General features: G+C 36.4%; 5 protein-coding genes across 10 annotated transcripts; 2 read left to right on the top strand and 3 right to left on the bottom strand.

The window, feature by feature from the left end:
- Positions 1 to 1690: 1690 nt before the first annotated feature.
- On the top strand, positions 1691 to 10766 carry AT4G32920 (glycine-rich protein; the record flags this gene model as incomplete). 3 transcript variants are annotated; one of them, NM_001203965.1, is made up of 23 exons in its annotated part: positions 2030 to 2841; positions 3251 to 3366; positions 3516 to 3724; positions 3832 to 3951; positions 4027 to 4155; positions 4251 to 4376; positions 4657 to 4712; positions 4821 to 4920; positions 4989 to 5106; positions 5212 to 5421; positions 5769 to 6090; positions 6261 to 6354; positions 6732 to 6840; positions 6969 to 7240; positions 7560 to 7687; positions 7776 to 8010; positions 8257 to 8445; positions 8560 to 8837; positions 8919 to 9114; positions 9201 to 9443; positions 9556 to 9644; positions 9736 to 10094; positions 10514 to 10766. In NM_001203965.1, the coding sequence occupies 22 exons, from the start codon at positions 2030 to 2032 to the stop codon at positions 9881 to 9883; spliced, it is 4299 nt and encodes a 1432-aa protein (NP_001190894.1). In that variant the 3' UTR covers positions 9884 to 10094; positions 10514 to 10766. The 3 variants fall into 3 exon arrangements, with proteins under 3 accessions (NP_567910.1, NP_001190894.1, NP_001190893.1); NM_001203964.1 differs by having other exon boundaries at positions 9736 to 10220; NM_119446.3 differs by lacking the exon at positions 10514 to 10766 and having other exon boundaries at positions 1691 to 2841; positions 9736 to 10466.
- Positions 10767 to 10991: 225 nt separating this feature from the next.
- Positions 10992 to 12516, bottom strand: AT4G32915 (glutamyl-tRNA(Gln) amidotransferase subunit C). The gene is made up of 6 exons (NM_119445.4): positions 12245 to 12516; positions 12122 to 12162; positions 11964 to 12019; positions 11580 to 11631; positions 11399 to 11483; positions 10992 to 11294 (listed from the first exon to the last, which is right to left on the bottom strand). The coding sequence occupies exons 1-5, from the start codon at positions 12485 to 12487 to the stop codon at positions 11408 to 11410; spliced, it is 468 nt and encodes a 155-aa protein (NP_567909.1). The 5' UTR covers positions 12488 to 12516; the 3' UTR covers positions 10992 to 11294; positions 11399 to 11407.
- Position 12517: 1 nt separating this feature from the next.
- Positions 12518 to 16791, bottom strand: AT4G32910 (nuclear pore complex Nup85-like protein). Its single transcript, NM_119444.4, has 18 exons — positions 16296 to 16791; positions 16067 to 16169; positions 15830 to 15940; positions 15660 to 15743; positions 15500 to 15571; positions 15349 to 15405; positions 15097 to 15216; positions 14815 to 15015; positions 14605 to 14715; positions 14476 to 14513; positions 14222 to 14378; positions 14009 to 14110; positions 13840 to 13896; positions 13593 to 13739; positions 13417 to 13487; positions 13235 to 13322; positions 13105 to 13161; positions 12518 to 13023 (listed from the first exon to the last, which is right to left on the bottom strand). The coding sequence occupies exons 1-18, from the start codon at positions 16670 to 16672 to the stop codon at positions 12826 to 12828; spliced, it is 2151 nt and encodes a 716-aa protein (NP_567908.1). The 5' UTR covers positions 16673 to 16791; the 3' UTR covers positions 12518 to 12825.
- A 162-nt stretch (positions 16792 to 16953) lies between these two features.
- On the top strand, positions 16954 to 19467 carry AT4G32900 (Peptidyl-tRNA hydrolase II (PTH2) family protein). 4 transcript variants are annotated; one of them, NM_202942.5, is made up of 8 exons: positions 16995 to 17098; positions 17671 to 17871; positions 18154 to 18214; positions 18287 to 18323; positions 18413 to 18490; positions 18618 to 18690; positions 18925 to 18964; positions 19043 to 19467. In NM_202942.5, the coding sequence occupies exons 1-8, from the start codon at positions 17057 to 17059 to the stop codon at positions 19090 to 19092; spliced, it is 582 nt and encodes a 193-aa protein (NP_974671.4). In that variant the 5' UTR covers positions 16995 to 17056; the 3' UTR covers positions 19093 to 19467. The 4 variants fall into 4 exon arrangements, with proteins under 4 accessions (NP_001328354.1, NP_001328355.1, NP_974671.4 ...); NM_119443.4 differs by having other exon boundaries at positions 18413 to 18498; positions 19043 to 19303; NM_001342186.1 differs by having other exon boundaries at positions 16986 to 17098; positions 18618 to 18964; positions 19043 to 19404.
- A 1741-nt stretch (positions 19468 to 21208) lies between these two features.
- Positions 21209 to 22694, bottom strand: GATA9 (GATA transcription factor 9). The gene is made up of 2 exons (NM_119442.3): positions 22220 to 22694; positions 21209 to 22128 (listed from the first exon to the last, which is right to left on the bottom strand). Exons 1-2 carry the CDS (start codon positions 22436 to 22438, stop codon positions 21421 to 21423), a joined length of 927 nt encoding a protein of 308 aa, NP_195015.1. The 5' UTR covers positions 22439 to 22694; the 3' UTR covers positions 21209 to 21420.
- Between the last annotated feature and the right edge of the window lie 4782 nt (positions 22695 to 27476).

Below are 27476 nucleotides of genomic sequence, written 5' to 3'. Positions count from 1 at the left end.
CCCAATTTATTTCTTTTGAATTCCGTCATTTCTTCTGCATTATTGTCGCCATTATCCTTTTTTGTTTTGTAATCAGTATTTTATCATTAAACGTGACAAGTACTGTCTTCATTCTCCAACACATAAAATAGTCAGAACTCAATAAATAATCATAAAATTGAGTACTCTTTGGCCCCTGTATGATTAGCCGTTAAACTATCACTTTCGCAAAAAACTTCATGTGATTACTTTGATATTTATATGTACTAAAATAGTTTTTTTTCTTCGTCTTATGTTCGCATATAACTTAAAAGATAAATAACTCCTACGAAGTATATGATACGTGACTCCAATCAAAATCTTTGACTTGTGAGTTGTGAATATGAATTTAAGTGAAACTGTCGCCCAGTATTTTCTACGGTCAACAGCATGTGGATACTTTTAAATATTTTTGTTTAACAAATTAAAGTGAAGAATTTTCGTTGTCTCGTGAAGGTTTTAGTGGTATATATATCAGATTTCCAAATTTTGCAAGATTTATTTTGATACATATATGAAGTTACAAAACATACAATTACATTCCAACGTTAACATTGTTTTACTGTGATAACTGATAATGTAATCCTGCATGATTTTGGGTGAACTTAAAAACGAAACTACTGAAAGTTGCATGTCGTTTTGCAATCATAATGTGGGCAACACGAAAACGAGCTCGAACGTTGGAAATATTGGAGAAACTCTTAAAGTCCGTGAGAGGTTTACATTTGGGAGATGTGATGATTGGAAACTGAATGTGGGACAAAGGTTTAGGATCTTCAAAATCGCGATTGAGTTAATTGGGGACGTGAAGCTCGTATAAGTATTCTTGATAAACTCATCTTTAACAGAAAAATAATAATGAAAAACTCTTCTGTTTTGGATCTGTCTCACATATTGGAGAGATGCTCACGTTAGCAAAAAATCACATGTCGAGAAGATTAATCTCAAATTAGTTTCACCACAATGAAGTTGAGGAGATGCTATAAAAATATATCGAAACCGTTAAGTGAATATGGATTTATGGAAAATGGCCAGATACATCAAGATCAAACCATCCTTCTCTAAGAGACCACTTAGGACCTCTAAAGAAAACAAAATTGATAAGGAAAGGACAAAAAAAAAAAATCCATAAAAGACAATCTAGATGATAAGTAACTATAAAAACAAAAGTTAATGTCTCTGTAAATTACCAAAAACTTAAACTCATAAACAAAAACCAATTTAGAATTGAAACATGTTAACCAAGATTGAACTAAAAAAAAAAATCATAATAAAATAGAATTTCATAAGATAAGTCCTACATTTCCAAAACCTGATCTCTTCCTCTAGTTCCAAAACCCTAAATATCCTTTTTGAATCCCTAAATTAATTTGTCAAAATGAGTTAATTAAAATATAGCTAATTTTTAATTAAAGAAAGAGTTGTGATGACAGTTCTTACAAAAATAGAGATTCATTTGGTAAAAATTGGATAGAAGATATTTTATTAGCATTTCCCCTTTTGTTTTTCGTTCAAGTGAAGGTTTCAACAAAATTAAAGAGAAGATCTCTTAATCACAACAATTAAAGTAAAGTTTAAAGACTAAAAACAAAGCCTAAATAAATATCAGTTTGGTGGTATTAAACTAGCACGTGTCAAAAACTAATTGGTAGACAAAAAAAAAAAGTCTCACGTGTAACGCGAAAGCCTTTCTAAAAAAATTTCTTCAGCATTTACCAAACTAAAGCGCGCCTCTCGCTTCCTTCCTTCAACCTCTTCTTTGCTCATCTCTCTCTCTCTACAAGACCAAACTTATCTTTTTTTTTCTCTTCTCTCTGTCTTTTTACACACAGAGCTCTGTTTTCAAAGCTCTGTTCTGTTTCTTCGTGTAATCTCTGTTTCTTCAATCTGTTTTTTTTCTTCTAATTTTGAATTCTCGTACAGACGCAACGGTTATATTGTTGTTTAGCCTCTTTGTTCTTCGAATCCAATGTCTTCGTTGTTTTGTGTAACCATGGATTCTCATCTCTAGATGATTTCGATTTCGATTCCAATGGTGAGATTCTGTCTCTGTTTCGCGTTCGTCATCCTCGTATCTGCAAATCCGAAATTAATCAATTCGTGGGATGAGACTGCGATTAGATTCGAACCACTGTCACCTTCTCCGGCGCCGGAGCCTTCCCCGGATGATGATGATTCGTCGGTTTCATGTGTAGATGACCTAGGAGGTGTTGGCTCTTTAGATTCCACGTGTAAGCTCGTCGCTGATTTGAATCTCACACGTGACCTAAACATCACCGGTAAAGGTAATCTCCACGTTTTGCCTGGTGTTAGATTGGTTTGCCAGTTTCCGGGATGTTCGATTAGTGTCAATATCTCCGGCAATTTCTCATTGGCTGAGAATTCTTCGGTTATCGCCGGGACTTTCCGTCTCGCGGCGGAAAACGCTGAATTTGGGCTAAGCTCGGCCGTTGATACCACTGGATTGGCTGGAGAACCTCCGCCGGATACTAGCGGTACGCCGGAGGGAGTGGAAGGTGCCGGTGGTGGATACGGTGGAAGAGGTGCATGTTGTTTGTCGGATACTACTACGAAGATTCCGGAAGATGTGTTCGGTGGTGATGTTTATGGTTGGTCGTCTTTGGAGAAGCCGGAGATTTATGGCAGTAGAGGTGGTTCGACGAGTAATGAGGTTGATTACGGTGGAGGTGGCGGCGGAACGGTGGCGATAGAGATATTAGGGTATATTAGTTTAAACGGCAGCGTTTTAGCTGATGGGGCCAGTGGTGGTGTTAAAGGTGGTGGTGGGTCCGGCGGCAGCATCTTCGTAATGGCTCATAAAATGTAACGAAATATTTTTTTCTTTCTCTTTTTGTCATTTTCACTCTTTCTTTTCTTCTCTTTAATTAAATCATCTAATGGTTGCCTTCTTTTATGTGAGTGAGTTTTGGTATATCTTAAGGCTTTGCATTGGTGTTCTGAAGTTTGGAAATAAAATAAGTGTTGACTCTTCTCTTCTTGTTCCATATTTGATGATGGTTGTTGGTCAATTAATAATGGAAAGGTCTTAGGTTGTCTAGGAAATTAAGTTTTGTAATTCCTTTGAGTTGTGGCCCATGAATGATATCCTTAATTATTGCATTTAGCATCTTGCCTTTTTGAAGTACAATTTGCTTTACCAAGACACAAAAATGGGTTTGAACTTTGGTTCAATATTAGATATCTGAAACTACTGTGTTGGTTAATGCTACAGGGCAGGAAATGGTCGTTTAAGTGCATCTGGAGGTGATGGGTATGCTGGTGGAGGTGGTGGACGGGTATCCGTCGATATATACAGCCGCCATTCTGATCCAAAAATCTTTTTCAATGGTTAGCTCCAGTTTGTTCTTTCAATCATTCCCTAAATTTGTGCTTTCAATTGATTAGATATTGTGATGATAACAACTCATCTTGATAGTTCCCTTTTTTGTTTAAGTATTTGTGGTTGTGACAGTTCAATTCGAATTTACTCTTTGTAGGAGGTCGTAGTTTTGGTTGTCCAGAAAATGCTGGAGCTGCTGGGACTCTGTATGATGTTATTTCAGAGAGCTTAACCATTGACAACCACAATAAGACAACATATACAGACACTCTTCTCCTGGAGTTCCCTAACCACCGCCTTTTCACTAATTTGTATATCCGGAATATGGCAAAGGTTGCTGTTCCCTTGCGTTGGAGCCGTGTTCAGGTTTGTGAAAGTAAATATAGGTTCTTGATACTGTAAGCATCATCTTTTGGCCACTGAAGCCAAGTGTAATCAGTGTGAACAAGTTATTCATTTTCCCGGTTGTGTAGGTTCAAGGATTGATAAGTTTGTCAAATGGTGGAGAGTTGAACTTTGGTCTTCCACGTTATGCTTCCTCTGAATTTGAATTATTTGCTGAGGAACTCTTGATGAGTAATTCTGCAATCAAGGTATTCGATTAATTTTGAAAAGGTATATTTTTTCTTCCTTCTGCATACTATGTTAACCTCTGTGCTATGTATCAGGTTTACGGGGCTTTACGTATGACAGTCAAGGTGTTCTTGATGTTGAAGTCAAGAATGTTTATAGATGGCGGTGGTGTGACAATATTGGGAACTTCAATGCTTGAAATTAGTAATCTGTTGGTGCTCAAGGTATCCTAATCAATATACTGTAACTTGTTCTTCGTCGTGCTGTGGAATTATAGACAACTTTGAAGTACAATTCTATGCTCTTTACTTTTATTTAGGAGTCATCTGTGATACAATCCAATGGAAACCTCGGAGTACATGGGCAGGGCCTGTTGAATCTAACAGGCACAGGAGATACAATTGAAGCACAGCGTCTGATTTTGTCTCTATTTTATAGCATCCAGGTAAGGAAAAGAAACTATATCATGCTTTTGGGACTTTTTTTTACCTTCTGTGGGCTGAGATGTGTAGGTTCTGAAAGTTGTGGTTCTACTTTGTGTGAATCGGTTCAGGGCTAAAATTATCATTTATGTCGGATTAACTATTTTGATTTCCTCACTATCTTTAAGAAGGAAAAAATGTAGCTCTTTTCTATATCAGTATATGTGAGTTCAGACATAGGTGAGAACCAGTAGGAAGATAAAAAGTATTCTTGGCTAACAGTTATTTCTTTGATTCGGGAAGGTTGGAGCCGGAGCGGTTTTGCGTGGTCCTTTGCAGAATGCATCAACTGGTGGCCTGTAAGTTCTGAAGGTTCGAGCGATCCTTCCACAAAAGTATTTTTCCTTTTATTATTTTGTTTTGTTGTATTGAACCTCTAAAATCTTTATGGTTGGTTTATTTCAAAGTACTCCAAAGCTTTACTGTCAACGCCAAGATTGCCCTGTTGAACTACTCCACCCACCGGAGGATTGCAATGTCAATTCATCCCTTCCATTCACTCTTCAGGTGCTTGTTTGCGGAAACAAAACATTACGAAGAAGGTTTTTACATGTTCTAACTGGTCTCTGTTGCAGATCTGCCGAGTTGAGGATATTACTGTTGAAGGTCTCATTAAAGGATCTGTAATCCAATTCCATCTGGCAAGAACGGTACTTGTCCGCTCTTCTGGAACAATATCCGCGGACGGGATGGGTAAGCCACATACTCTTTTAAGATGATTCTCCTGATTTGTGTTCACTTTTTGTCCTTCATACATGTAATGTGAACCAGTTTTGAGAGATTTAAATATGCACACAGGCTGCAAAGGTGGAGTTGGGACAGGTAGGTTTCTGAGAAGCGGTATTGGGAGTGGTGGTGGACATGGTGGTAAAGGCGGAAGCGGATGTTACAATCATACTTGCATTGAGGGTGGCGAGTCTTATGGAAATGCAGACCTACCATGTGAACTTGGCAGCGGAAGTGGAAATGAAGAGTCAACGGATTCAGTTGCTGGGGGAGGAATCATTGGTAAGTTTTAAATTTCAGATAGTATCAACTTAATCCTCGTTCTAACATGATTAATTTTGAACTCTAAAAAGAGAAAACTGAAGTAATTTATTGACCTCATGTAAAGCTTACTATTTCTAATCTGGTTTCAGCATCTTTTCACTATCTCTGTACAGAAGTGACTGGTTTAACTTCGACCTGTTTCCTACCAATATACCAACTGTTTCTGAAATTTATCTCTTTAGAATAATATTTTTTTCTACAAACTTGTGTAGTGATTAGTTCACTTTGACCTGTTTCCTGCAACATACTGACTGTCTCTCAAATATAACTCTTCCTAATAATTTGTTTTCTACCAATTTGTGAAGTGCTTGGTTCACTTGAGCACCCACTTTCAAGCTTGTCACTGGAAGGCTCAATAACAACTGATGGCGAAAGTCCCAGGAAGACGCTGAAAGGCCTAAGTAATTCAAGTCTAGGACCTGGTGGTGGTTCAGGTGGAACCGTACTTTTATTCTTGCGCACACTTGAGATAGGGAGGTCTGCGATTCTCTCTAGTATTGGAGGAAATGGTAGCCTGAAGGGAGGTGGAGGAGGAAGTGGTGGAAGGATTCATTTTCATTGGTCAGACATTCCCACTGGTGATGTCTATCATCCCGTTGCCATAGTTAAGGGAAGAGTTTATGTAAGGTTTGTTATAAGAAGTTCATACTTAACGACCTTTTATATTATATTATGATAACATATTTGCGATTTCTATTTTGGAGAAACACAATTCTTTCTTAGTTATATAAGCACTCTAGATTCTTTTCTTAATGTGTTTCTAGAATATAATCTGTGATTTCAATAATGATTTACAGAGGAGGGATGGGTATCATTGAAGATAATATTGGAGGGAATGGAACTTTGACTGGCAAAGCTTGTCCAGAAGGGCTCTATGGTTTATTTTGCGAGGTACTGATAAACTTCTTTATGTGTTATTGTTTCTCTGCATTAAAACATGTTTGGATGGATTAGGGTTCTAGTTTTCCTCTCTCTACTAGGTTTTATTCAAATGGTCTCAGGTGATGTTACAATCTCTTTCTTTAACCAAACAATAGCAAGTATATTAACCACATAATGTCAGACCTGCTTAGGCCAGAGGTATTTAGTGTCCTTTTTGATTATTTGTTGATAGATTGATACTTCAATATCTATTACATTAATGTAGTTCATCCTTCTTGCGAGCAATGGCTCTCCAACTTCATTGGTTTAACACGCTTTAATTGTCGACCAAAATTTTTAAAAACGAAAACATGCTTCAACTATCTACATATTTAAATATTCTACAGGAATGTCCATCTGGCACTTATAAGAACGTTACTGGATCTGATAAAGCTCTTTGTCATCTTTGTCCGGCTAATGATATTCCCCATCGTGCTGTATATGTCACTGTTCGAGGTAATTATTTGGAACACTGATTGAGGGATAATGATTTTTTGCTGTAATGTGTTCCCCTGTCTTTGTTTATATTATCCTTAGTGTGTCTGATACACAATTATTGTTATGTTTTACTTGTTTCTTGACAGGTGGTGTTGCAGAAACGCCTTGTCCATATAAATGCATTTCGGATAGATACCACATGCCACACTGTTATACTACGCTTGAAGAGTTAATATACACATTTGGTGGACCCTGGCTGTTTGGTGTTCTTTTAGTAGTTGTGCTCCTCCTACTAGCACTTGTTTTCAGCGTCGCCAGAATGAAATTTGTGAGCGGTGACGAATTGCATGGGTCTGCCCCGACCCAGCATGGCTCTCAGATTGATCACTCATTTCCATTCCTCGAGTCGTTGAATGAGGTTTGCTTAGTCTTTATCTTTTATCGGAGTCTGGATGAAAGTTTTTGAAGGGAGATAAGATAACATGTGAATGGAAACATAACAATAGCGCCAGATTTTTTTGTTGTTGCTATTAGATGGTCGTCCTAATAACAGATACATCTGAAATATCTCGTCGGAACTCACAAGAAAGAAGGAGAAATTTTGAAATAGATTGCGATGCATAATTATTATCCTGTGTTTGCGCTCTTGTTTCAGTAGATTATAAACAATTGTTAAGGTGCTCCTTTTATAGTTGATGTCTTTGTTGTAATATTAATTTTGTGTTTAATCGTATCAGGTGATGGAGACGAGCAGAGTGGAGGAGTCACAGGGCCACATGCATAGGATCTATTTCTTAGGTCCTAATACTTTCAGTGAACCTTGGCATCTTTCTCATACACCCCCAGAGGAAATAAAAGAGATTGTGTAAGTTATTAGCTGTTGATTGTTTTGGTGATAAAATGTTCTGAACGTAGTTTTTGAAATACTTAGGCCTCTCCTGAATTTTCTCTAGGTACGAGGCTGCGTTTAATGGGTTTGTTGATGAAGTCAATGTTATAGCTGCATATCAGTGGTGGGAGGGTGCGATTTACATTATGCTTTCAGTTCTAGTCTATCCTCTTGCATGGTCATGGCAGCAATCACGCCGGAGGCTGAAATTTCAGAAACTCCGTGACTTTGTTAGATCAGAATATGACCATTCTTGTCTACGCTCGTGTCGTTCAAGGGCATTATATGAAGGGCTAAAGGTACATATTCATCTATTGAGTTATGCTCTCAACTGACTACCTTTAGAACATTGTAAATATTTAGCAAGAAAGACAAAAGGCCAATCATAGTTTGTGAGAATTGGTGGAGCAGTCATCATAGTTCTAATAGGATCTTAGTCAAGACGTTGGTGCTTGTGTTCTTGAAAACAAGGCTCCATTTCATTGTTTACAGATGGCAAGAAAAAGGATTGTAGTATATGAATCATGAGAATTTGTGCTGTGCAGGTAGCTGCTACTCCTGATTTGATGTTAGCTCATCTAGATTTCTTCCTTGGTGGCGATGAAAAGAGAAGCGATCTTCCTCCTCAGGTTCATCAAAGACTTCCAATGCCTTTAATATTTGGAGGCGACGGAAGTTACATGGCCTATTACTCACTCCAAAGTGACGATATTCTGACCAGTCTTCTGAGCCAGGTCTGTTTTTTGTTTCATATAGACTGATTAATGAGGCGTGGTATTTTACTGCTTCACATGTATAGTTTATTGCCTATGACTGCAAGAACGTAATGAATTTATCCCCTTTTATAGTTGGTCCCACCAACCACTTGGTACCGCTTTGTCGCTGGTCTGAACGCTCAGCTACGTCTGGTTCAGCAAGGGAAACTGAGGTCCACGTTTCGCTCTGTTATGAGATGGATTGAAACTCATGGAAACCCTGCTTTGAAAAGACATGGTGTACGTGTTGACCTAGCTAGGTTTCAGGCATTGTCTTCGTCGTCTTGCCAGTATGGAATCCTTGTTCACACCATTGCAGATGAAGTCGCATCAACAAGAAGTGATGATGAAACAGAACAGCAGCATCCATGGTAAGAAATGTCACTTTGATTCTCTCTGTTGTTTATTTGAATATGCAGCATCCAGACGTTCATTGAGTTTTGAATATGCAGGGGGACACAAATTGAAAATCACTCTGGTGATTTCAGGGAGAATTTTCAACCTCTAAGAAGCGAAATCAACCACGTGAGGCATCAAGAGTGTGGAGAAATCATAGACATTGGAAGCTTACAATTTCTTAAAGAAGAAAAAGATGTCCTTTCCCTCATCTCCTTCTTGATTCATAACACAAAACCTGTTGGTCATCAGGTAAAGTCTCCCTGAGACTTTGAAATCTGTAATTTTCCTTTACTATTGAGGGTTTTGAAATCTGTAATTTTCCGCGGTGTTAACAGGATCTGGTCGGTTTGGTTATCTCGGTGCTACTCCTAGGAGATTTAACTCTAACGTTACTCACACTACTCCAACTCTACTCGATATCATTGCTGGAAGTCTTTCTCGCTATGTTTATTTTACCTCTCAGCATCATTTTTCCATTCCCTGCTGGGGTCAGCGCTTTGTTTAGCCACGGACCAAGGCGCTCTGCTAGTCGCACACGCGTTTATGCATTGTGGAATGTCACATCCTTGGTCAATGTCGTAAGTATTTCTCTCTTTATGCAAAAGCTACATCTGAAAATTCGACTTCTATAGTTTCTGCAACTTCCTCTTACTTGATTAAAGATCCTTTGTGCATGGTGGGTTTTTGCAGGTTGTGGCATTTGTGTGTGGATATGTTCACTATCATGGCTCATCATCTGGGAAAAAGATCCCGTATCTCCAGCCATGGAACATTAGCATGTGAGAGAAGAAAACAAACTTCACTCTGAGCTCAAACCAAACTACAGATTCCTTCTTGCATCATCAAAACTTATTTATATTTCTTTTGCAGGGACGAGAACGAATGGTGGATATTCCCAGTCGCTTTGTTTCTATGCAAAGTCTTGCAATCCCAACTCGTAAACTGGCACGTTGCAAACCTCGAGATACAAGATTACTCCTTGTACAGCGATGATTCCGAGCTGTTCTGGCAGTCGTGAGACACGAACCAAACTATAATTAATACAAAGCAAGGTGGAGGGAGCTCGTTTTTATTTGAAAGGCGTCTTCTGGTTTGTGCACAAGCTGATTCAAAGATTTTTCAGGTGAATATAGCTAACTCTTAGGAAAGTAGGAAAAGGAAAGAATAATCCGGAAAGCACACGCTTATATTTTGATTCCCAGGCCAAGATCCATCTTGTTTTCTTTTTGGTAACATTGATGGACCTCTCAGATGATCCGGAGTTTGATGTTTATTTTGCGGTTTTAAATGTTGTATGTCTTCTTCACTACGAATACTCTCTTCTACTGGTTTGGTGATTGTGTTGGTGCACTCTTGTTGTCTCCCTTCTTCCTACATACATTAGTCCACATTATACTAACTAACCTCATGGTTTGAGATAAGTATGAACTCGGATGTTGCAGAGCAATAGTTTGGTCCAAGCTCAAAACGGCCTGACCTATCACAACCACCCTATATGCAAGGTTGTGGTACTGAATTATAATGTTGTAGAGAATAATAGCCTATGCCTATGTGAGACTTTACAATCTTGAGTCAATTTTATTCACTTCTTTCTCAAATAAGGCCTTCCATTTCTACAAGCTTTCTCTTCTTCTCTCTCAAATGTAAGTTTTTTTTTTTTTTTTTTTGATCAGTTAGGAAACTCAGAAAATGCTGCAATTTCCCGTAGTATCACTCTGGCATTACTTTAATTTTGTGAAAGAAAAAACAAAAATTGAAACAATGGGGTAATAGAGAAAAGACGCAAACTGTTTGTAACAGTGAAATTCTCCTCACGCGCTGATTTTTTGCATATTTGGAAAATTAGATGATTTGGCTGACTATATAGACCACGGAAATTGAAATAAATTTAGCGAGTTATTAGCACGCGCTCTCATTGCCAGTGGTAATATTTTTCACAGATCTGGAATTAATTACTATCTGCGTTTCGCTGACTTTTAAGTGTGCTTGGACTTTGGGCTTAGGGCCCATTTATAATTCAATCTTATTGGTTCGGTGTTCAACAAATACTTAAAAAACTATTCGGGGGGCAACATAATACAAAAGAAAGACATTTGGAATTACTAATGATATGAATTTGAATGGTGTAGAGCAATAGGTCAGTCCGAGTTCATAACGGATCGAGCTTAAAAAAACGCAAAGGATTCAAAATAGGCTGGGATCAAAACGGCCCATCACAGACACTATTCAAAATTGGTTTGAGTTTAGTTTCATATGCACACAAGGTTGTGGTGAGTTGTGAACAAAATGTTGTAGAATAATAGCCTACGTGAGACTTAACAATTTTGAGGCAATTTTGTTTTCTGCTAACCAATTTTAGAAAACATAGAGATGCTGGAACAAGAACCGGATCTGAGAATGAATCTCTTCAGCCAAACAATTCCAAGAAGCTGCACATGAAAGACACATACACCCAAAAAAAAAAAAATCAATGGGCAGGTCTTAGATCATAATCAGGAAACTATGATTGCTCATCTATGGATAAGAAGAGTACCTGAAAAAGTCACTCTTTGTTTAGTATTTTAGGGACTTTTAGATATGCGTCCTCAAAGCTTGGAATGGAAGCTCTTATACTGTCCCTGTTAGAGGAATATCAAAACTCTTAAGTTTAATAGATGGCTTTCATCTTAAAGCCGGTATCATTGCAGATGAAGAAAATTGTGTAAAGATCAAACCTGTTGTCAAATGTTTCTGGAGCATCCTCTCGCAAATTTCCACCATCCATTTCTACAAGTTTTTTGAGATTTATAAAGGCATCAAGATATTGAAATAAGCATGATTTCCAAAACGGATCAAGATTGATAATTAGACCTCTTACTAGTATAAAACCATATTGCCTAGTCAGAGAATGTGCTTAGACTAGACACTAGAAAGACTTATACAGTCTCCAATCTGTATCACATGACATGAGTCTCTCTACTTGAAACAGAACAAACAAATCTTACTTACAAACTAGTTTTACCAATGATTTCAGAAACCAATTTATAAGATCAAAAATACAGTAGACCAAATAAAAGAAGAACGTTGAGTAATAATTGATAAAAGTTTATGATTCTAACCTGCTCTAATAGCTGGCTCCACACTGTTAACATCAACTTGTTGAAGCTGCCCAAACCTGCATTTCTCAGCAATCCAACAACACATTGATTCTTTCTCTTTTGGTTCAATGACATAAACATGGAAGCCAATTTCGTGCAGAAAGAGGTAGATTAGTTACCAGTCGATGACTCGACGAATTTTAGTTTCACATTCCTCTATCTAAAAAAGAAAAGGATCAATGGACGAAGAAGCGGAACTCAACTGGACAAAGTAGATTCGATAAAAGAGAAAAAGCGAGTACCTCCGCCGGAGTTAGAGAGATTCGAGCTGTCTGAGCAAGACGGGCCACATCCGGCGGCTGAAGAACGGAGGAATCCGAGTCAGACGAGTAACTTCGAGCTATTCTGTGGTTTTTTCTACTCTGTCTTTGGTAATAATGACTTGAAGAAGAACAAGTTAAAGATTGGATTTTGATCCTGCTCGGAGAGATGTAGCAGCGATTCGGAGACGCATATATAACGGCGAGCAAAGCTCTGGTCGCCATGGCTAATTTCTCTCTCGACTCCTGTGAATGAATAGATAGAATTGACCAGCTTCATAACAAACATTTCTAAAACGACACAGCCTGTGTCGTTTTCTCCAAGGACTAACTAAACCGGTTTTAACCGGTCCACTTACAATAATCGAATTTTGTTTTTCAGTTTTCAGTCAGAACACCTCTCTTTTCTGCTTTACTTTTGCAATCAGCTTACAAACTAGTGAAAGATGGAAACTGGAGTGCTATCAGTCTATTTTGATATGGAAAAATACAGACTAAATGTAGTACGAAACCCATACACACAAATAGATATCGAGCTATGGATTTATTAGCCTCAACCCGCGCTAACATTCTTCGAGAAAAGCACGTCCGAGATTTGTTGCTAGAGCAAGTCTCACTGAACCCACAGCTTGAGCAGACAACTCAGATTCTATGAAGCCTGGTCTTAACCTTGCTATTGATAGCTCTTGTAATTTGTTCAACATCAGGTTGGTCTGTGTTACATTCAACAGCGAACGTTCGGGCCAATTCAACAGCTTCAACTGCACAAACAAATACTCTTTTAGTGGTGCATTCTCGTAGTTGGAAAATAAAAGGAAAGAAAACAAGATTTGGTTATCTACTGAATCATGCAGAAGAGGAAGCCAGAAGCGTTGAGGAGTAGAAGGGCTCTTCATTAGCTGCAGTAATTCAAATAGCATTAATTCACAATATTCAGTGGAGAAAAATGTGTAAGAAAGATGTACTACACACCGATACAAGTCTCTCTACGGCTTCATGAGCTGCATCTATAGTTTTTCCATCATGGACTACCTTCAGCGATCTCTTGAAATCTCTATACCTGGAATGTATGGCATCAATAATCAATTAATAATGTAGGGTAGATTTTTACAAAAACAAGTCATTTTCATAGAGAGTAAGAGATGACAAATTACTTGTGAAGAAAATCGAGACCACCAGAGATCTGTGATTCCGAACCCAGCAACTCGACTAGGCCTTCCCATTGCTGCATGTATGAAATGAAACAACGTCATCTAGGGCACAGATAGAAGAACCCACAGTGAAATTATATACTGAAATTTGCTTTGAGTATGTCTTAGAGAATATATACCTTGAGACTTTCATCAGACAATGATTTTCCAACAGAATCAAACAGCTGTTGAGCAATCACGCTGAGACAATTTTCGTCCCGAGCTTGCTGGAGCCAGAAAATCCCTGAGCCTTTCCTCCCATGTTTCCAATGATGCACTCCAGAAATCTGAAAACCATAACTTCAGATTAAATCTGTTTTTCCTTTTTCCGCCCAATTTGGAGATTAGAGAATACAAGCGTAAAATAGTGCCTCAATATATCAATACCTTCATTAGTTTAGCACTGACATTACTGAGTTCATAGAGACGGCAAATCTCTAGGCTCTGCAACAGGAGAAACATAAGTACCAGGTGAAGGCTTCTGACAAGATCCTAGAATTGTAAACGACAAACCAGAACTAGAATTGATGTACAAATGCAACTGAAATAATGAAACCTTAATAAGCATCTGATTCTCTTGAACAGGCTGCCTGTAGAACAACAGCTCTAATAAGCCTAATCCCTGTTTCTCGCACGATGCTAGATAAATAGGAGCTATCTGCAAATTTCAAACACAATATGGAAGAGTTTGATATAACAAGAAGCGCAATAAGAAAGGTGCCGATTTGATTACAGGGAAGGTACTTGATAAGTCATAAAAGAAAGGTACCTGCCAAGTCAAAGCATGAGAAGAAAGAACTTGAGCATAAACAAGTCTATGGAGCTCTTCCATGTTAATTCCACCCAACTTACGCTGTTCCTCATGTACAAGAACTTCTCCTTCTTCGCTTCCAGCTGTCAATAATTCCATGGCATGTGCAACCATCCTAACAAAAACATGAAAAGTCTCGTCCTGATTCATATAGATAAGAGTATAGCGTACTCAATAAACTTAGTAACCAGAAACAAACATCGCCTGCCTACCAGGAGCCAAATTCTTTGGAACACTCTGCCAGAACAACCTGCATCATTTAATTACACCATGCTGGATTAGAAAGTGGCGAAGAGCTGAAACAGTTGCACCTCTGACTAGGTATAAGATGTACTACTGACCTCAGTATTTTCTCCAAGAATTCCAATAAGCAGTCTTAGAAGCTTATGGGAAGTGTTAACTGGCTTTGACTGAACACACTTCTGGGCTAGGCTATGCATGCCATCTAATCCCTGCAATGCAAAATGGTATTAATTTGATTTTCAAGTTTAATATTAGAATGATAGCAAGACTCGAATTTAAATAGACAAACAGCAGGTAAAGCAATCCACCTTCGTAAATGGCCTGAGATAAAGAAGATGTGAAACAAAAAGCTCCATCCAGTTACATGTCGCAGCTCTGAGGCAATCAGCATTTCCTATCATGATCTTCAACATATTTCTCAAGCCCTCACGGGTCTGATGGTGAGCACATTGAACCCAGAAGGCACTGCACTCTAGTTTAGTTATCTGAGACTGCCATCTTTCTCGTGTCTGGCAAAAACGGCAAGATGAGTCTAGACACATAATCAGATACAATAAAAAGAGTTAGAATGATACATGTTTCTAAAATACCTTCATAAAGTCAGGCTTTGCTGCAGAGCATTCACCAAATTTCCCATCTTCTAGTTGTGGCCGCATTCGTGGCATTTTTGAAATGAGAACAGCAACCGCTTCTACCAAACCATTTTCTGTCTATTTCATTAAATTTGTATTACATTATGAATAATCAGAAATCTGTGCATATACAAAAGTACTAGCACGTAGCTAGTCACTTCATATGACATAAATCCCAAAGGACCTAAACATGAACAACTTCATTCTAACCTCACGATGTCCCAGCTGGTCTAGTTGATAAGAACCATGTAGGTGTAACAACTTCACCTGAAAATAAAAAGTATGGGCAGAACATTTCTCAAATTGTAACATTCAAGATCAAATTACAAAGAACCCCCAATCCCAAAAAAAAAGTACTAACCACTATTTCTAGCCAACCAACTGATAAAGCAGAAGCCATCACTTCCCAGTATCTTGGATCATCCTCGATGGCCTGCAATGGCACATAACCCCGTTAAGAAAGTCAGGTTCTTCAATCACTTATTTTCTGAGAACTATCGACTTCTTAGAGATGAGCAAACCTGCAGGCCAACAAGTTCCTTTTGGAAATCCTGGAGCTTTGAGTAGATTGTTGGATGTGAGCTAGAAAGGAGTATATCGTATTCCTGCCATGTTATAAATGGTAGGTAAGAAAACACTAGAAGTTTAAAAAAATAAGATAGCTCAAGTGTCGAAGGTAAAAACTAATTACAGATAACCAATCAACGAGCCGTTCTGGCAACCAAGACAGACATGTCTTATCTGCATAAAATAATTCCATCAACTCCCACGCAGCCTTTAAAGAAGTTGGTTCCTCAGCATTCTGCATATGTATGTTAACAGGAACATCCATTAACAAAGCTCCACACTCAAACCTATACCTCACTCGCGGAGGAGTTAAATTTACAAGTAAAGTTAACCAATTGTAGAACCAGAAAGACCAACGTACCTTTATAACTGATCTCGGGTCTTCAATCAAAGGAGCGGGCAAAGATATTGTATTACTAAGGAGAGATTTAATATCTCTGCTGTATTCCATTACGTACTCCCACCTGATTAAAATTACGACAATCCAGAATTGCTCAAACACGCTTTAGAAGTCTAATCATAAGATAATCCAAAACAGTATTTCAGTATTGAATGGGCAAAATCTGGGAATTTACAAAGAAGATACTCACCACGCAGTCTGATACAGAGAGGAACTCATATCCATCTTAGACAAACTGGAAATTGAGTTTCTTCTGCTCTGCAAAAGCGCGAACGGAGATACCGATCCATAAGCGATCCTTCGCCACTGTGGGTCACTGATTTCGCCATCCTCGCCGCTAAGCCTAACGTTTACGACCTTACCACCAACTTCTCCGTCGTCATCATCGCGTAACTCTGGATTCCTTAAAACCGTGACGCGTAGGTTGTTTCCGCAACCCCAGGAGATGGAGAGCCTGTGAACCGGAGACTTGAGGCCATAGCTTAGAGGATACAACACCGGAGTTTTTTCCTTGGTCGAAAACAGAACCAATTCTCCACCGCCAGATTCCGAAGACATACCCGGCATTTTCGGAGCTCCGATGGTAGAAATGGCCGTTAGGGTTTTAGATTGGGGTTGTAGCTTTTCCGGAGGGAGAAGAACTGAAGTGGAAACAGACCAACAAAAAGGAGCGACGACAGTAAAACGCACCGTGTGTTCGAGAGATATTCTATAGTAATTACATTAGTAGCTATATACTGTTAAAACTTTTCTAATTGGACCATGTATTTTTCCAGAATGTACATTAAGCCCCAAACAACGCGTCGTTTTGTAATCAGAGATATGAACACCCTGACGTTTACGGTTACTAAGGCTGCTCTTATCTCCCTTCTTCATCATACTCATGGGCATTCGATTTTAAAGGCTTAGCTTTGTTCCTCTGTCGCCTTGGAGAATCTCCAGAAGCGTATCATGTGGCCTTCGTCTCGAAACTCTTCGCAGCCTCAAGCTATGGTATTGATTTCGACTTATTTTCCGTCTTTTCTGTTGATAATTTGTTCTTAGTTTTGTTGCTTCTTTTTTGTCAAAATTTATCTCGGGCTGAGGAATTGAGTCTAGTTTGATCAAAACTTCCGAATGGCATCAGTTGGCTAGTGAATTGGAAAACTTGAAACTAAACAAATTACAAATTCTGAGCTCTTTCTTCTTTTGGTTATTGATGTAAGATCAGTTAAGCTCAAAGAGTCAAAGTCTGATTCTTTCTTAATAGTGTACTTTGCTTTAAGTGTAAGTGTTTGGCTTTATAGTGCACAAGTTTCTTATATGTATGTCTATGGTTGATTTGGCAAATAAAATTGAGAGATTTGTGGTGTAAATTTGAATGTTTGCCTCTCAGTTCTCACCACCCAAACGAGAATTTATCATGTTTTTGTCTCTAAAATCTTACTGAGACTGCAACAAACGAGCTTATTTACTCGGTTGTTTCGGTCATGTTCTGAAATTTTCTTGTAGCTTACTAAACCAGCATTCTTGTTGGACAGTTAAAAATGTATCATTGTTTTTTTTTTTCCGGTGAATATGATCAGAGACAAGAAAAGAAGTCGATATCTGTGAGTTTTAGAGCAGAGAATCTCATACCAGGGGTTGTGATAGGATTCATCATAGGTATGATATTGGATTTATCACAGCAAGTGACCTCCCCAGTGAAAAGGAGCAGACTTTTATCCAGCAAGGTCCAGAAGCAGAGTTCTGTACCAGGCAATGGCAAGGACCAAGAGCTTAAAATGGTTTGTCTATCATCTAGTGTAACGATAGTCTCTTGTCTCTGCCCCTAGATTTTATTGGTTTGGAGTAAAATATTATAACTTAAATCCTTATAACAAAACCTAGTGATAATGCAAGCTGATTTATGTTCCAAACCCATCAAATGATTGAAATTTTAGCTTCATAAAAGAGACTTGCATAATCTATACAAGGATGGTGATGAGTTTTCAATGATGTCAGATTTTTAGATTACAAGTTAAAATCAGAACATTTGTGTAACTAATTTGAGCTTGTTCTGATCACAGGTACTGGTAGTTAGGCAAGACTTGAAGATGAGAACGGGCAAAATTGCGTCACAGTGTGCACGTAAGTGTCTTATGAAATGTGTTTGAAATTTGAACACTGGAAGTAAAATGACTTTCTTTTTAATATTCGCAGATGCTGCCACCGGCATGTATGCAGAGTTGATGCAGAGGTAATTTCGTCTGAAATGAGTTGTTTGCTTTGTATGATGCATCAGTCCGGGGTTTATGTTTTTTTTTGTTTTCATCTTAATTCTTTCAGTGACCGATACCTTCTGCGGCGATGGGAGGAAAATGGGCAGCCAAAGATAGTCGTCACTTGCAAAAACCAGCAAGAAATGTAAGCAGGTGAAAATCTTGGGGGATACAAACAAAACGCACTTCAAGACATATTATTACTTTACTACAAATGTTAATAAGTTGTCTTCAATAAATTTGAAAGCTACATTTATCTTTTCTGCTCACAGGAATAAGATCACAGAGGCTGCTGAGAGCGTTGGCCTCCCGACTTTTGTTGTAGCTGATGCTGGAAGAACTGAGGTTTGTCGTGCTTGATCAATTATTGAGGCTGAAAGTATAATCAGAGCTCCTCCTATTCAAAAGAAAATCTAAAAGTTTCTACTAATCAAATAGTTAGAACTATAGAAGACATAAACACCATCCGACCTATTGAAACACGAAAAGACTGCTCTTGAATGAAAATTATTTGTGAATTTTCTGTGGTAGTAGTACGCTAACAAGTTTCTCTGGAAACTAAAACTCTTCCTTTAACAGGTTGCGGCTGGATCAAGAACAGTTCTTGCAGTTGGACCTGGTAGAGACAATAATTTTTTGAAATTCGGTTTTAGCTAAGATGTTGTTCCTCAACATGTTCATTACTTTTCTTGTGCAGGACCAAAGGAGTTGGTTGATTCCATAACTGGTAGGCTGGCTTTACTCTGATTCAGGAGCTTTTTCTTGGCGTAGTTCCTCTGGGATTTTGATTTCTCCAGGATTAAGGTTAATTCAGGCAAGGCAATGTTGTTGTGTAATGATTATTCAAGGTACATGTTAGATTTGTTGTTGGTTAATTTGCTTGTAGTAGTTCTTCCACCGGTTTTTTGGAGTTGAATTCATGTAAATTTCGATTACATTCTGACACTTTCAAGTTTTTACCGCTGTAGTATAGGGTATTGGCTTCCAAAACCAAAGTAACAACCAGAATTTCATAGTTAAAATAACAATATTTTAACTAATAAAGGAAACATTCTCATATACATGAGTGCCAAGATTGATCGGTCTAACCGATAGCACTGGGCTATATTGATCCCTCGGCAGTCAATAGTAGACTTCCACAAAAACTTGAATAAGTTAAAATTTTAACAGTGTATTTTTTTTACAAAATAAAAGGTTAATAAAAATCATAATCGTGGTATATATATTATTTTGGTCGTTAATATTAATCTTTAAAAAAGCTTAAATAAATCGTCATATCATTTATTTTCTACTCTATTTGTAATAGGCAAATTTCTTTCGATCAAAGATCTAATATTTTCCCTGTACTGATATGTAATGATTTTTAAGAGAATCTAACAATACTAGTTGTTCTGACTCTCTCGTAATTGAAAAAAGCTTCCGGACATTACTAGAAACGTACTGTGACGGTGACACCTTTTTCCCGTCGTACTACCTCAATTTCTAGTACGTACATGTCTCAGTGCTTTTGTTAGAAATGATTCTTATTAGTGTTTTTACTTATGTCTATTTCGTTTTGTATATAGTATATATGTGTGTTTATATAGCTTATATCGTCCTTCTCATGTTTTAAGTTTTATATTCTTTCTTTTTTTTTATGTAACATATAGGGTGACTTTGGAATTGATTTCTTTTTGATACTTTCTTTGAGTGACGTCGAAGTCTTCCCCAAAGTTCAGCTCGCTACGTTGGACCGTTATGATTCCACATTATTATATATAAATATCTATATGCATCACATGGCATACTGTATACGCAACATACTCACATGACTCCATAATATTTAGATATATGTGTGCTTTTACGTATTCTTTTCTTTTCTTTTTGGATATGATATAAACCAACATAAACAACATTATCTAATGTTTAAAACCAAATAATCATCAATGTTTATCAGTTTCTAAGTTATGTTTGGATGGTAGTTAACAAACAAAAGAACAAACAGTGAGAGAAATTTCGACGAGTTTTAGTATTACATATCTCATTTACAGTGGAATGCATAGGCTTTTGTAAAAGGAATTCAAGGCAGCCTACCATTTGGTAAATTACTGAATTTTCAACGTGTAAAGTTGAATGGAGTGATAAGAATTGTTTGTGCATAGAAAAATCTAATAATAAGGATCGCTTAAACCAAAAGAAATTAGACATTACAAGTACAGTCCGTGGACCTTTACCTATATATCTCTATCAAAATAAAATATTGAATGTTGGTTAAGAAGAGGACCATTTTGATATTATAGCTATATAATACTACACTATACATCATAAATTCGCCCACTTGCTGGTTAGGTTTGCATGAGAATGCATGTGACGAGCACCTCAATCTATGCTCCATTTCCCTTTATTTAAATTAAATAATATTTCTATATGACTTTTGTGCTGTGCAAATTTGTATTTGTCCCTTTACTATACTAAATATATTTCAGATTAATATTACAGCATCAGATTTCCTCGAATATTGTCAGAATGTAAAACGTGAAAGAAGTTAAAATTCAGAGAATAATTAAGTTTGATAAATTATAATAACCCATCTGTGAATAATTATTAAGCTTCCGGATCCCAGTGTTTTGGGTGAATAAGAACGTTTTTTACTTTTTTATTTGAATTTGATTTTAAATTGAATGGAATATATTGTTCTTAATCACACACGACGATTGCAACCAAATTCATAACACGCTTAACACTTTATGAAAATAAAAACAGTAGAGAAAGGGAAATAACAACTATTTGGAATTTTTTATTTTGGGTTCTAGTTGGATTCAATTATTTTCGTGACTAGTATTAAAAACCAGAAATAGATTGATATGTATATCATTAATTAACTCCTTTATTTCTACCATATTTCTCTTATTTTATAAACTTTCTAATTAAAATTTCGGGAAGTCGAAGAGCAAAAACAAAAGCTATCAAATATATCAATAGTACTAGAAGTAGTCTGCAGAAAATGAAAAACAAATGTTAAAAAGGAAAAAAAAAAAAATAAAGCTAAACGAAACGAACAAATTATTGCGAAATTATCCACGTGGAAATAGAAAACTAGATTAAGTGTCTAAAATCAGGAGCCACGTGGTTAGTATTATTATGCATTAAGAAATCTTCACCGTTGGATCTGATATCCATCAGTAGATTCTCACACCTAAGCTGACTCAGCAAATGCTCGTCTCTCATCTCCTTCTGTCGCCGGAGCTCCATCACTTTCCGGTGAGAGTTCGAGTGCCTCGCCATCACGAACGTCGGACTCGACGCCGGTCTATACTCCGGCACGAGCCTCCCTGATTTGTACCTCACTCCGCAAGCGTTACAAAGCGTCTTCGGACCCATAGGTCCCGTCCTCCATTGCGGCGTCTTCTCCGTCGCGCAGTGCAAACAACGTCGTCCTCCTCCGCTTTCTCCGCAATCCACGTCCATATCTCCGGCGAAGTCTTGTTCTTTCACTCTTCGTTGTTTCTTCTTGGGATTGGTTTCGTCGGAATCGGCTAAGGATAAAAGACGGGAAGCCCACGTGGAGGCTGCAGAACGTGATCTCTTGCTTCTGGCCTTGGCAGGAACGGCGACGTTGGATTCATCGATGTCGATGAATTGATGATCAAGTTCGGGTTCGGGTTTAATTAAGTGGGTCAGGGTCGACCCGGTGGTTTGAGGGTTTTTTAAACCGGAAAATAAGTGAAGCTTGTCTTGGTCTTCTCCTGCGAATGATTCTTCCACAAAATTTGATAACCATTCTAATTCTGCTATATCGTCATTCTGATTAAATAAGAAGAAGAAGAAGAAGAAAAAAGTGTTACTATTTCATAAATATTGGCGTGGATTTGAGAAAATAATAACGGAAAATTACCGGAATATATAGGTCGGAGAAGCCAGTGCCGTCGGTGAAAAGCGAGGAGGAGTTGGAACTGTCGGTGAGAGTGCCGGTGGAGAGTGTTGAAGAATCGGGAAGAGTGTTTAAGCCGTCGTCAACTTCGCCGTCGTCGTTAGAGAAGTCGAGGAGGTCGTCGACGACGAAAGAGTCCGGGTTACCGGCGACGAGGAAGAGCTCCGGAGCTATCTTTTCCATCAAGGCAAAACAGAGAAGGTTGGAATTGGAAATTAAGGAGCGGAGAGAATAGAGAAGACGAGAGAGGTGAGGTCTATTTTTGGGGTTGTGTAAAGGAGAGTGATGTTAGAGAAAGTTATGGTTCATGTGAGAGATGAGAACGAGACAGAGGACAGCTAAAACAGAGGAGCTTTGACTATGTGTTACTCTCTTTTTTATTTTTCTTGTATTCTTAAATGGATTTACTAAAATTATAACCAACGAAGTTAGACATTTGCTTAACAACAAGGGGAGGTGAATCCCAAAAACTATTCATTATTTTATAACTAATTCATTTAACTATTTTCAATTCTTTTTGGTCAAGCTCTTGAATTCTGTAATTAACTATATCTTGAATTTTGAACTTGTACTCTTTGAGTCTACGCCTTTACGTACAACCAAAGAAAATGAAAAGAAAGAAAAAAAAACAAGATTCTTATTTGCAACTTCGATACTATGAATCCGATACGACTGATAGATCATACATATAGCAAGAAAACTAGATTAATAATTCAGAGTCATAGTAGGTTAATCGAGTTAGAAACTATGAAATTTAACATATTATAAAAACTCGAGTTTGATCCATAAAAGATGCTATATTGTAGAGTGAGATTTGGTGCGAGATGGGACGGAAGAGCGCATTATCTCAATTGTGTTATGGATTTTCTAATTATTAAAAAGAAAATCTCAAATGAGGAAGATGTTGGAAAAAACTTAATGTTACAAAAAAGCTAACAACCCCATGAGCTATGTTTTCTACATGAGCTGAAAATGATCTTTTATATCACCATACCAGAACTCAGTGTTTGGTAAATTTCTCTCATCATTATCAATGTGATCTTAATCGTCCACGTAAAACACTTTTTTATAGCATCCACATCGACCTCGTATTTGATGTTTATTGTGAATTAGAACCTCCTGAAAAACTTCACTTTAGTGGTACATAACATCAACATCACAACTTTGTTGGTTCCTAATGAGTATAGTGTTGCATTCAACTTACTCACATGGAATAATTTTGTAAGTATATATGCATAATATCTTCGACTAGAAATCTTAAAGACTTCAATATCTCAGATGTAATAGCATTTTATTTTTCTTGCGGCCTTCAGATGTAATATCTACGATGTAAATCATGTAATACACCCTAGAATCAATGTGTGTGTTGGGTTCATTAGTGAACATTGTTCTTCAATAAGCAAATGATGATTTTCAAAATCACACACTTGTGTTTACTAGAATACTGATCAATAATTATAAATAAATAAAATAGAATCCTGATCAAAACCAAAATATTTCACAACCAGTTTTAAGCCATCATATGCAAGAAACAATTAAGTTGTGAAGTGAGCAACCAAATGCCAAAGTGGAACCATCTCGCTCTCAAAACAAAACATAAAATGGGCCTTTTTGTCAAATTATACGGGGGCAAGAGTATTATGAGTTTTACTCAGTCTGGACATGTAAAATATAAACCCAATAGGCATCAAACTCATAATTCTCAAAAAAAAAAAAAAATGTATGGTCTAGAGCAAAGCCCAAAGTCTAAGTTACAAAACAAAACAAAACAAAATTTAACATTTAATTTTATTTATGCATATCATTTTATCAATGATAAGTTGAAAGGTTCAAAATTTTGTCATTATCAATGAAATGAAAGGTTTTATTATTCATTATATGTGTAATCTTCTTATTAAGTGTATTTAGGAAAATTGAATAAGTGTGCAATACAGATATTGCCTTTATAGCTAAATCGGCTAAAATATAATATTCGAGATCTCACCACTACAGTACTTTGTTAAAGATGAGATTTGGTTTGGCATAAAAGTGCGGCCGCCGAATATTCTCCATAAACTTTCTTAAATCGATAAAGAAATCAAAGAATTACGGAATCACCCACAAATTAATTCATACAATTTTAAAATAATAATAATATTCAGTACTGGGCCGTGGTGGCCCGTTTAGCCTCGAACGCAGCTTAAAAAAAGGTCCCACCACTTAATTGTCGGCCCACGCTGAGCACCGCTCTATTTCTTTGTGCGCCTTTGGCATATTGGCGTGCCTCTTTATTTTATTTTCTTTCAACTTTCTGTTTCTGTTACTATTTAAATTTTATTTTCTTATCTTTGGTTTCACGGCTTCTATTTTCTATTCTATGAAAAAATGAATTATCATGTTTTTTTCTTTGCAATGTCTATCTGGACTCTAGACATTTTAGTACTTTAAGAAATTAACTTATTATAGTAGTCCTATTTTGTAATCCAACTAATGATAGGATACTAAAGGTTGAACGATAGTGCATAACAAATATGATTAGGTGTAATAAATAAAATAAATAATAGTATAGAATGGACACAACAAAGTGATTAATGACATTAAACTAAAAAAGAAGAAGTCATATTTATTAGTATCAAATTTTATTTGATTATTTCAAGCATTTTAAATAACCGAAACATTTAAAGTTTTACTTAATTATGATCGCGATCCAACGAGTGGAAAATAGCATGAGAATCGTCATCAACTTACCTCATATGGAAATAGAATTGAATACTGTAGTTTTTAGTAATCCGTTACGGTGACGGAGCAAACGGACGACACGACTGTCGAAAGGAATGTGTCTGGAGCCAGTTTTTTTTTTACCAGCTTCTTCACGCCAAAATATGAGACACGTGTACTGTTCTCACGCGCTCGTGTTCTTCCTAATGGTTACATACATTCCTCGTTTTTACTTCTTGGGATTTGGTATCTATCTATTTATTATAAACGAGGAATGTATTCAATCTCGTATTATTTTGAGTTTTTTTTTTCCAATCTTTTACGACTTAAGAGTATTAATAAAGTTTAGAACCTATTCAGTATTCATCATCCTTAGAAATATAATTAATCGTTCTCTCCGGTACGTACGGAACTAATTGTGTCTTATGATTTTTAGTTCAATTACATAATTCCGGAATATGTAACAAATTTGAAGTATATTTGATATATTTCTTATATAAATCTAATATGTCACATGTAGATAATGTGAAATAATGTTATGTTTAAGAAACATTCTTCTTGTGTTAGTAAAACAGTAAAAGATATATGCAAACCATGTTATTAATAAATTTTCTAATGTATGTGGAAAAATAATATAACAAGATAAAAAGGTTAAATAGTAGAAAATTAAAATCATGCAATTAACTAGTCTTTGGGTAATAAAAGCCCTTTTATCTTAACCTTGGATTCGTTAAAGAAGCAAACCCACCAAACCTGGTCTGCCATTATTACCGTCTTTATCAAGTTCATTTTTCCTTATTGTTTTCGTCAACTATCAAAATAGCATGGTTTAATTTGTTTTTAAATAATCAAAAATTTCTTACGAAAACAAAATAAAGAACTTAAAATGAAAAGTGAAAGTATTATGGTAGTTGTGAGGTGACTTAGCATTGACCTGACAAAAATCAAATCAGGTGGGAGGCATTGACTCTTTGCCTTAATGTTGAAAACAAAATGATACCCAAAAAAACAAAAGTTGATTTCCTTTGTTTTTTTCTTTCTGTGTGGGGTTAATCCTTTCAATTTACTCATCGTTTCGATAAATTTTGTTTTAATCTTCCCCCACCCAAAAAGTTACATTCCTTCTGTTTATCATTCTTATTTTCACCTTTTTCAAATTACTCCTCCTTTGCTAATTTTTATTTTATTTTATTTTACATCCCAGTCCAAAACGTTTTCTCTTATTTTCTAAGTAGTACTCCATTATCTTTTCATACTATAAAGCTACTCGGTTATAAACTACTAACATTTTCGTTTTTCACTTTTTTTTTGTAATAAGATATTTAAACCAAAGTTAAATAAAACGGAAATTTCTGTACTCTTGAACTTATTATAATGAAAGAAGAGTGAAGTTAGATAATTCATATTTTAGGAGGTCTTATTTATGTATTTTGATAAAAGGACAAAAGACATCTAATAAAAATGCATCAAAATTGTTAATGTTTTCTCTAGAAGATGGTAAAGTAGATTTTAGGTTGGCGATTATAAAAGCCGTACGTTCTCCCGCCATAATTATCTATAGTAATTTTCTGGTGTAGTTAATTAGTACTTAGTGTTATCATTAAGACTCAATTGATCTGTAAGAAACGAATGCCTAGGGCTAGAAGCATATATACACTTAACAAGTAGAAAATATTAATGCAGAGATTAGATATCATTCTTTAATATAAATATGTCATTATAGTTTCATGTCATCGTTACAATAAAAAAAAAGAGAGCAAAATAATAATAGAAAACATACGTCCACTAAATTAGTGGAAACTTTCGACTTTGCTTGCTTTATACTCTTATGCATACATTTCATTATCAAAGGGTCCACTATTTTTTTTTTTGTATACTCTTTAAGAAAGGTGTTGTTTAAATAATACATTCTTAACTATAATTGCTTAAATTATATTTACACATGTATACATTATACATACGCCCGTTGTTCTTTATAGAAAGCTAACGGTCCTTTGGCACCGTTGACATATAATCACATGCCGATCGAAGATAAAAGAAAAGACCCATTAGAGAATTATGATGAGTGACAACTAAGTATGTGCTTTATTCTAGATTTTAGTGAACAGCCTAAAATATACTATTGAAAGTATGTAGCGTTTTAAACTAATTAATCAAACCATAAATAAATGAACAAAAATTGTTTATTTTAAATGCTAAGTTTCGTAACAAAATAATGTTACTTATGAAAGAGACTTCAACTTGATATTTTAATTGAATATTCCCTAAGATTGCATGAAGAGATGAAAGTTCTTGAGGTAATCAATCACATATAAGATTTTTTGTAAAGAAAGAAAAGAAGAAGATTCATCAGCTTACTAAAACGGTAGGAAATAGATTCACAGATATTATATTCCTCATCATCACATTATAGTCTTGAATAGATGTCTCTATCAAAAATATACTTATTAATTATAGTGAAAAGTCGATAATTTAATTTGTTATATGATAAAAACAAAAGAAAAAACACTTGGAGAAATTTATA

The sequence above is a fragment of the Arabidopsis thaliana genome, chromosome 4 (genome assembly GCF_000001735.4).
Source record: "Arabidopsis thaliana chromosome 4, partial sequence".
NCBI lineage: Eukaryota > Viridiplantae > Streptophyta > Magnoliopsida > Brassicales > Brassicaceae > Arabidopsis > Arabidopsis thaliana.
Note: the sequence above shows the minus strand (reverse complement) of the source record. Positions and strands in the feature narration are given on the sequence as shown.

Bases quoted from the DNA above. Each gene is read 5' to 3' on its own strand.
- AT4G32915 (NM_119445.4), bottom strand. From the start codon at position 12,487: ATGGCGACCAGAGCTTTGCTCGCCGTTATATATGCGTCTCCGAATCGC. The intron at 12,163-12,244 runs GTACTCGCTTTT...TTTCTTTTTTAG, and splicing joins TCTCTCTAACTCCGGCGGAG to ATAGAGGAATGTGAAACTAA. The intron at 11,484-11,579 runs GTTTGATCTTTA...TTCCTCTAACAG, and splicing joins CCAGAAACATTTGACAACAG to GGACAGTATAAGAGCTTCCA.
- AT4G32910 (NM_119444.4), bottom strand. From the start codon at position 16,672: ATGCCGGGTATGTCTTCGGAATCTGGCGGTGGAGAATTGGTTCTGTTT. The intron at 15,744-15,829 runs GTAATTAGTTTT...ATAACATGGCAG, and splicing joins GGCTCGTTGATTGGTTATCT to GAATACGATATACTCCTTTC. The intron at 14,716-14,814 runs GTGGATTGCTTT...TTTGCATTGCAG, and splicing joins ATCTCAGGCCATTTACGAAG to GGATTAGATGGCATGCATAG.
- AT4G32900 (NM_202942.5), top strand. From the start codon at position 17,057: ATGTGGCCTTCGTCTCGAAACTCTTCGCAGCCTCAAGCTATG. The intron at 17,099-17,670 runs GTATTGATTTCG...GAATATGATCAG, and splicing joins CTTCGCAGCCTCAAGCTATG to AGACAAGAAAAGAAGTCGAT. The intron at 18,691-18,924 runs GTTTGTCGTGCT...TTCCTTTAACAG, and splicing joins CTGATGCTGGAAGAACTGAG to GTTGCGGCTGGATCAAGAAC.
- GATA9 (NM_119442.3), bottom strand. From the start codon at position 22,438: ATGGAAAAGATAGCTCCGGAGCTCTTCCTCGTCGCCGGTAACCCGGAC. The intron at 22,129-22,219 runs GTAATTTTCCGT...TTATTTAATCAG, and splicing joins TCTCCGACCTATATATTCCG to AATGACGATATAGCAGAATT.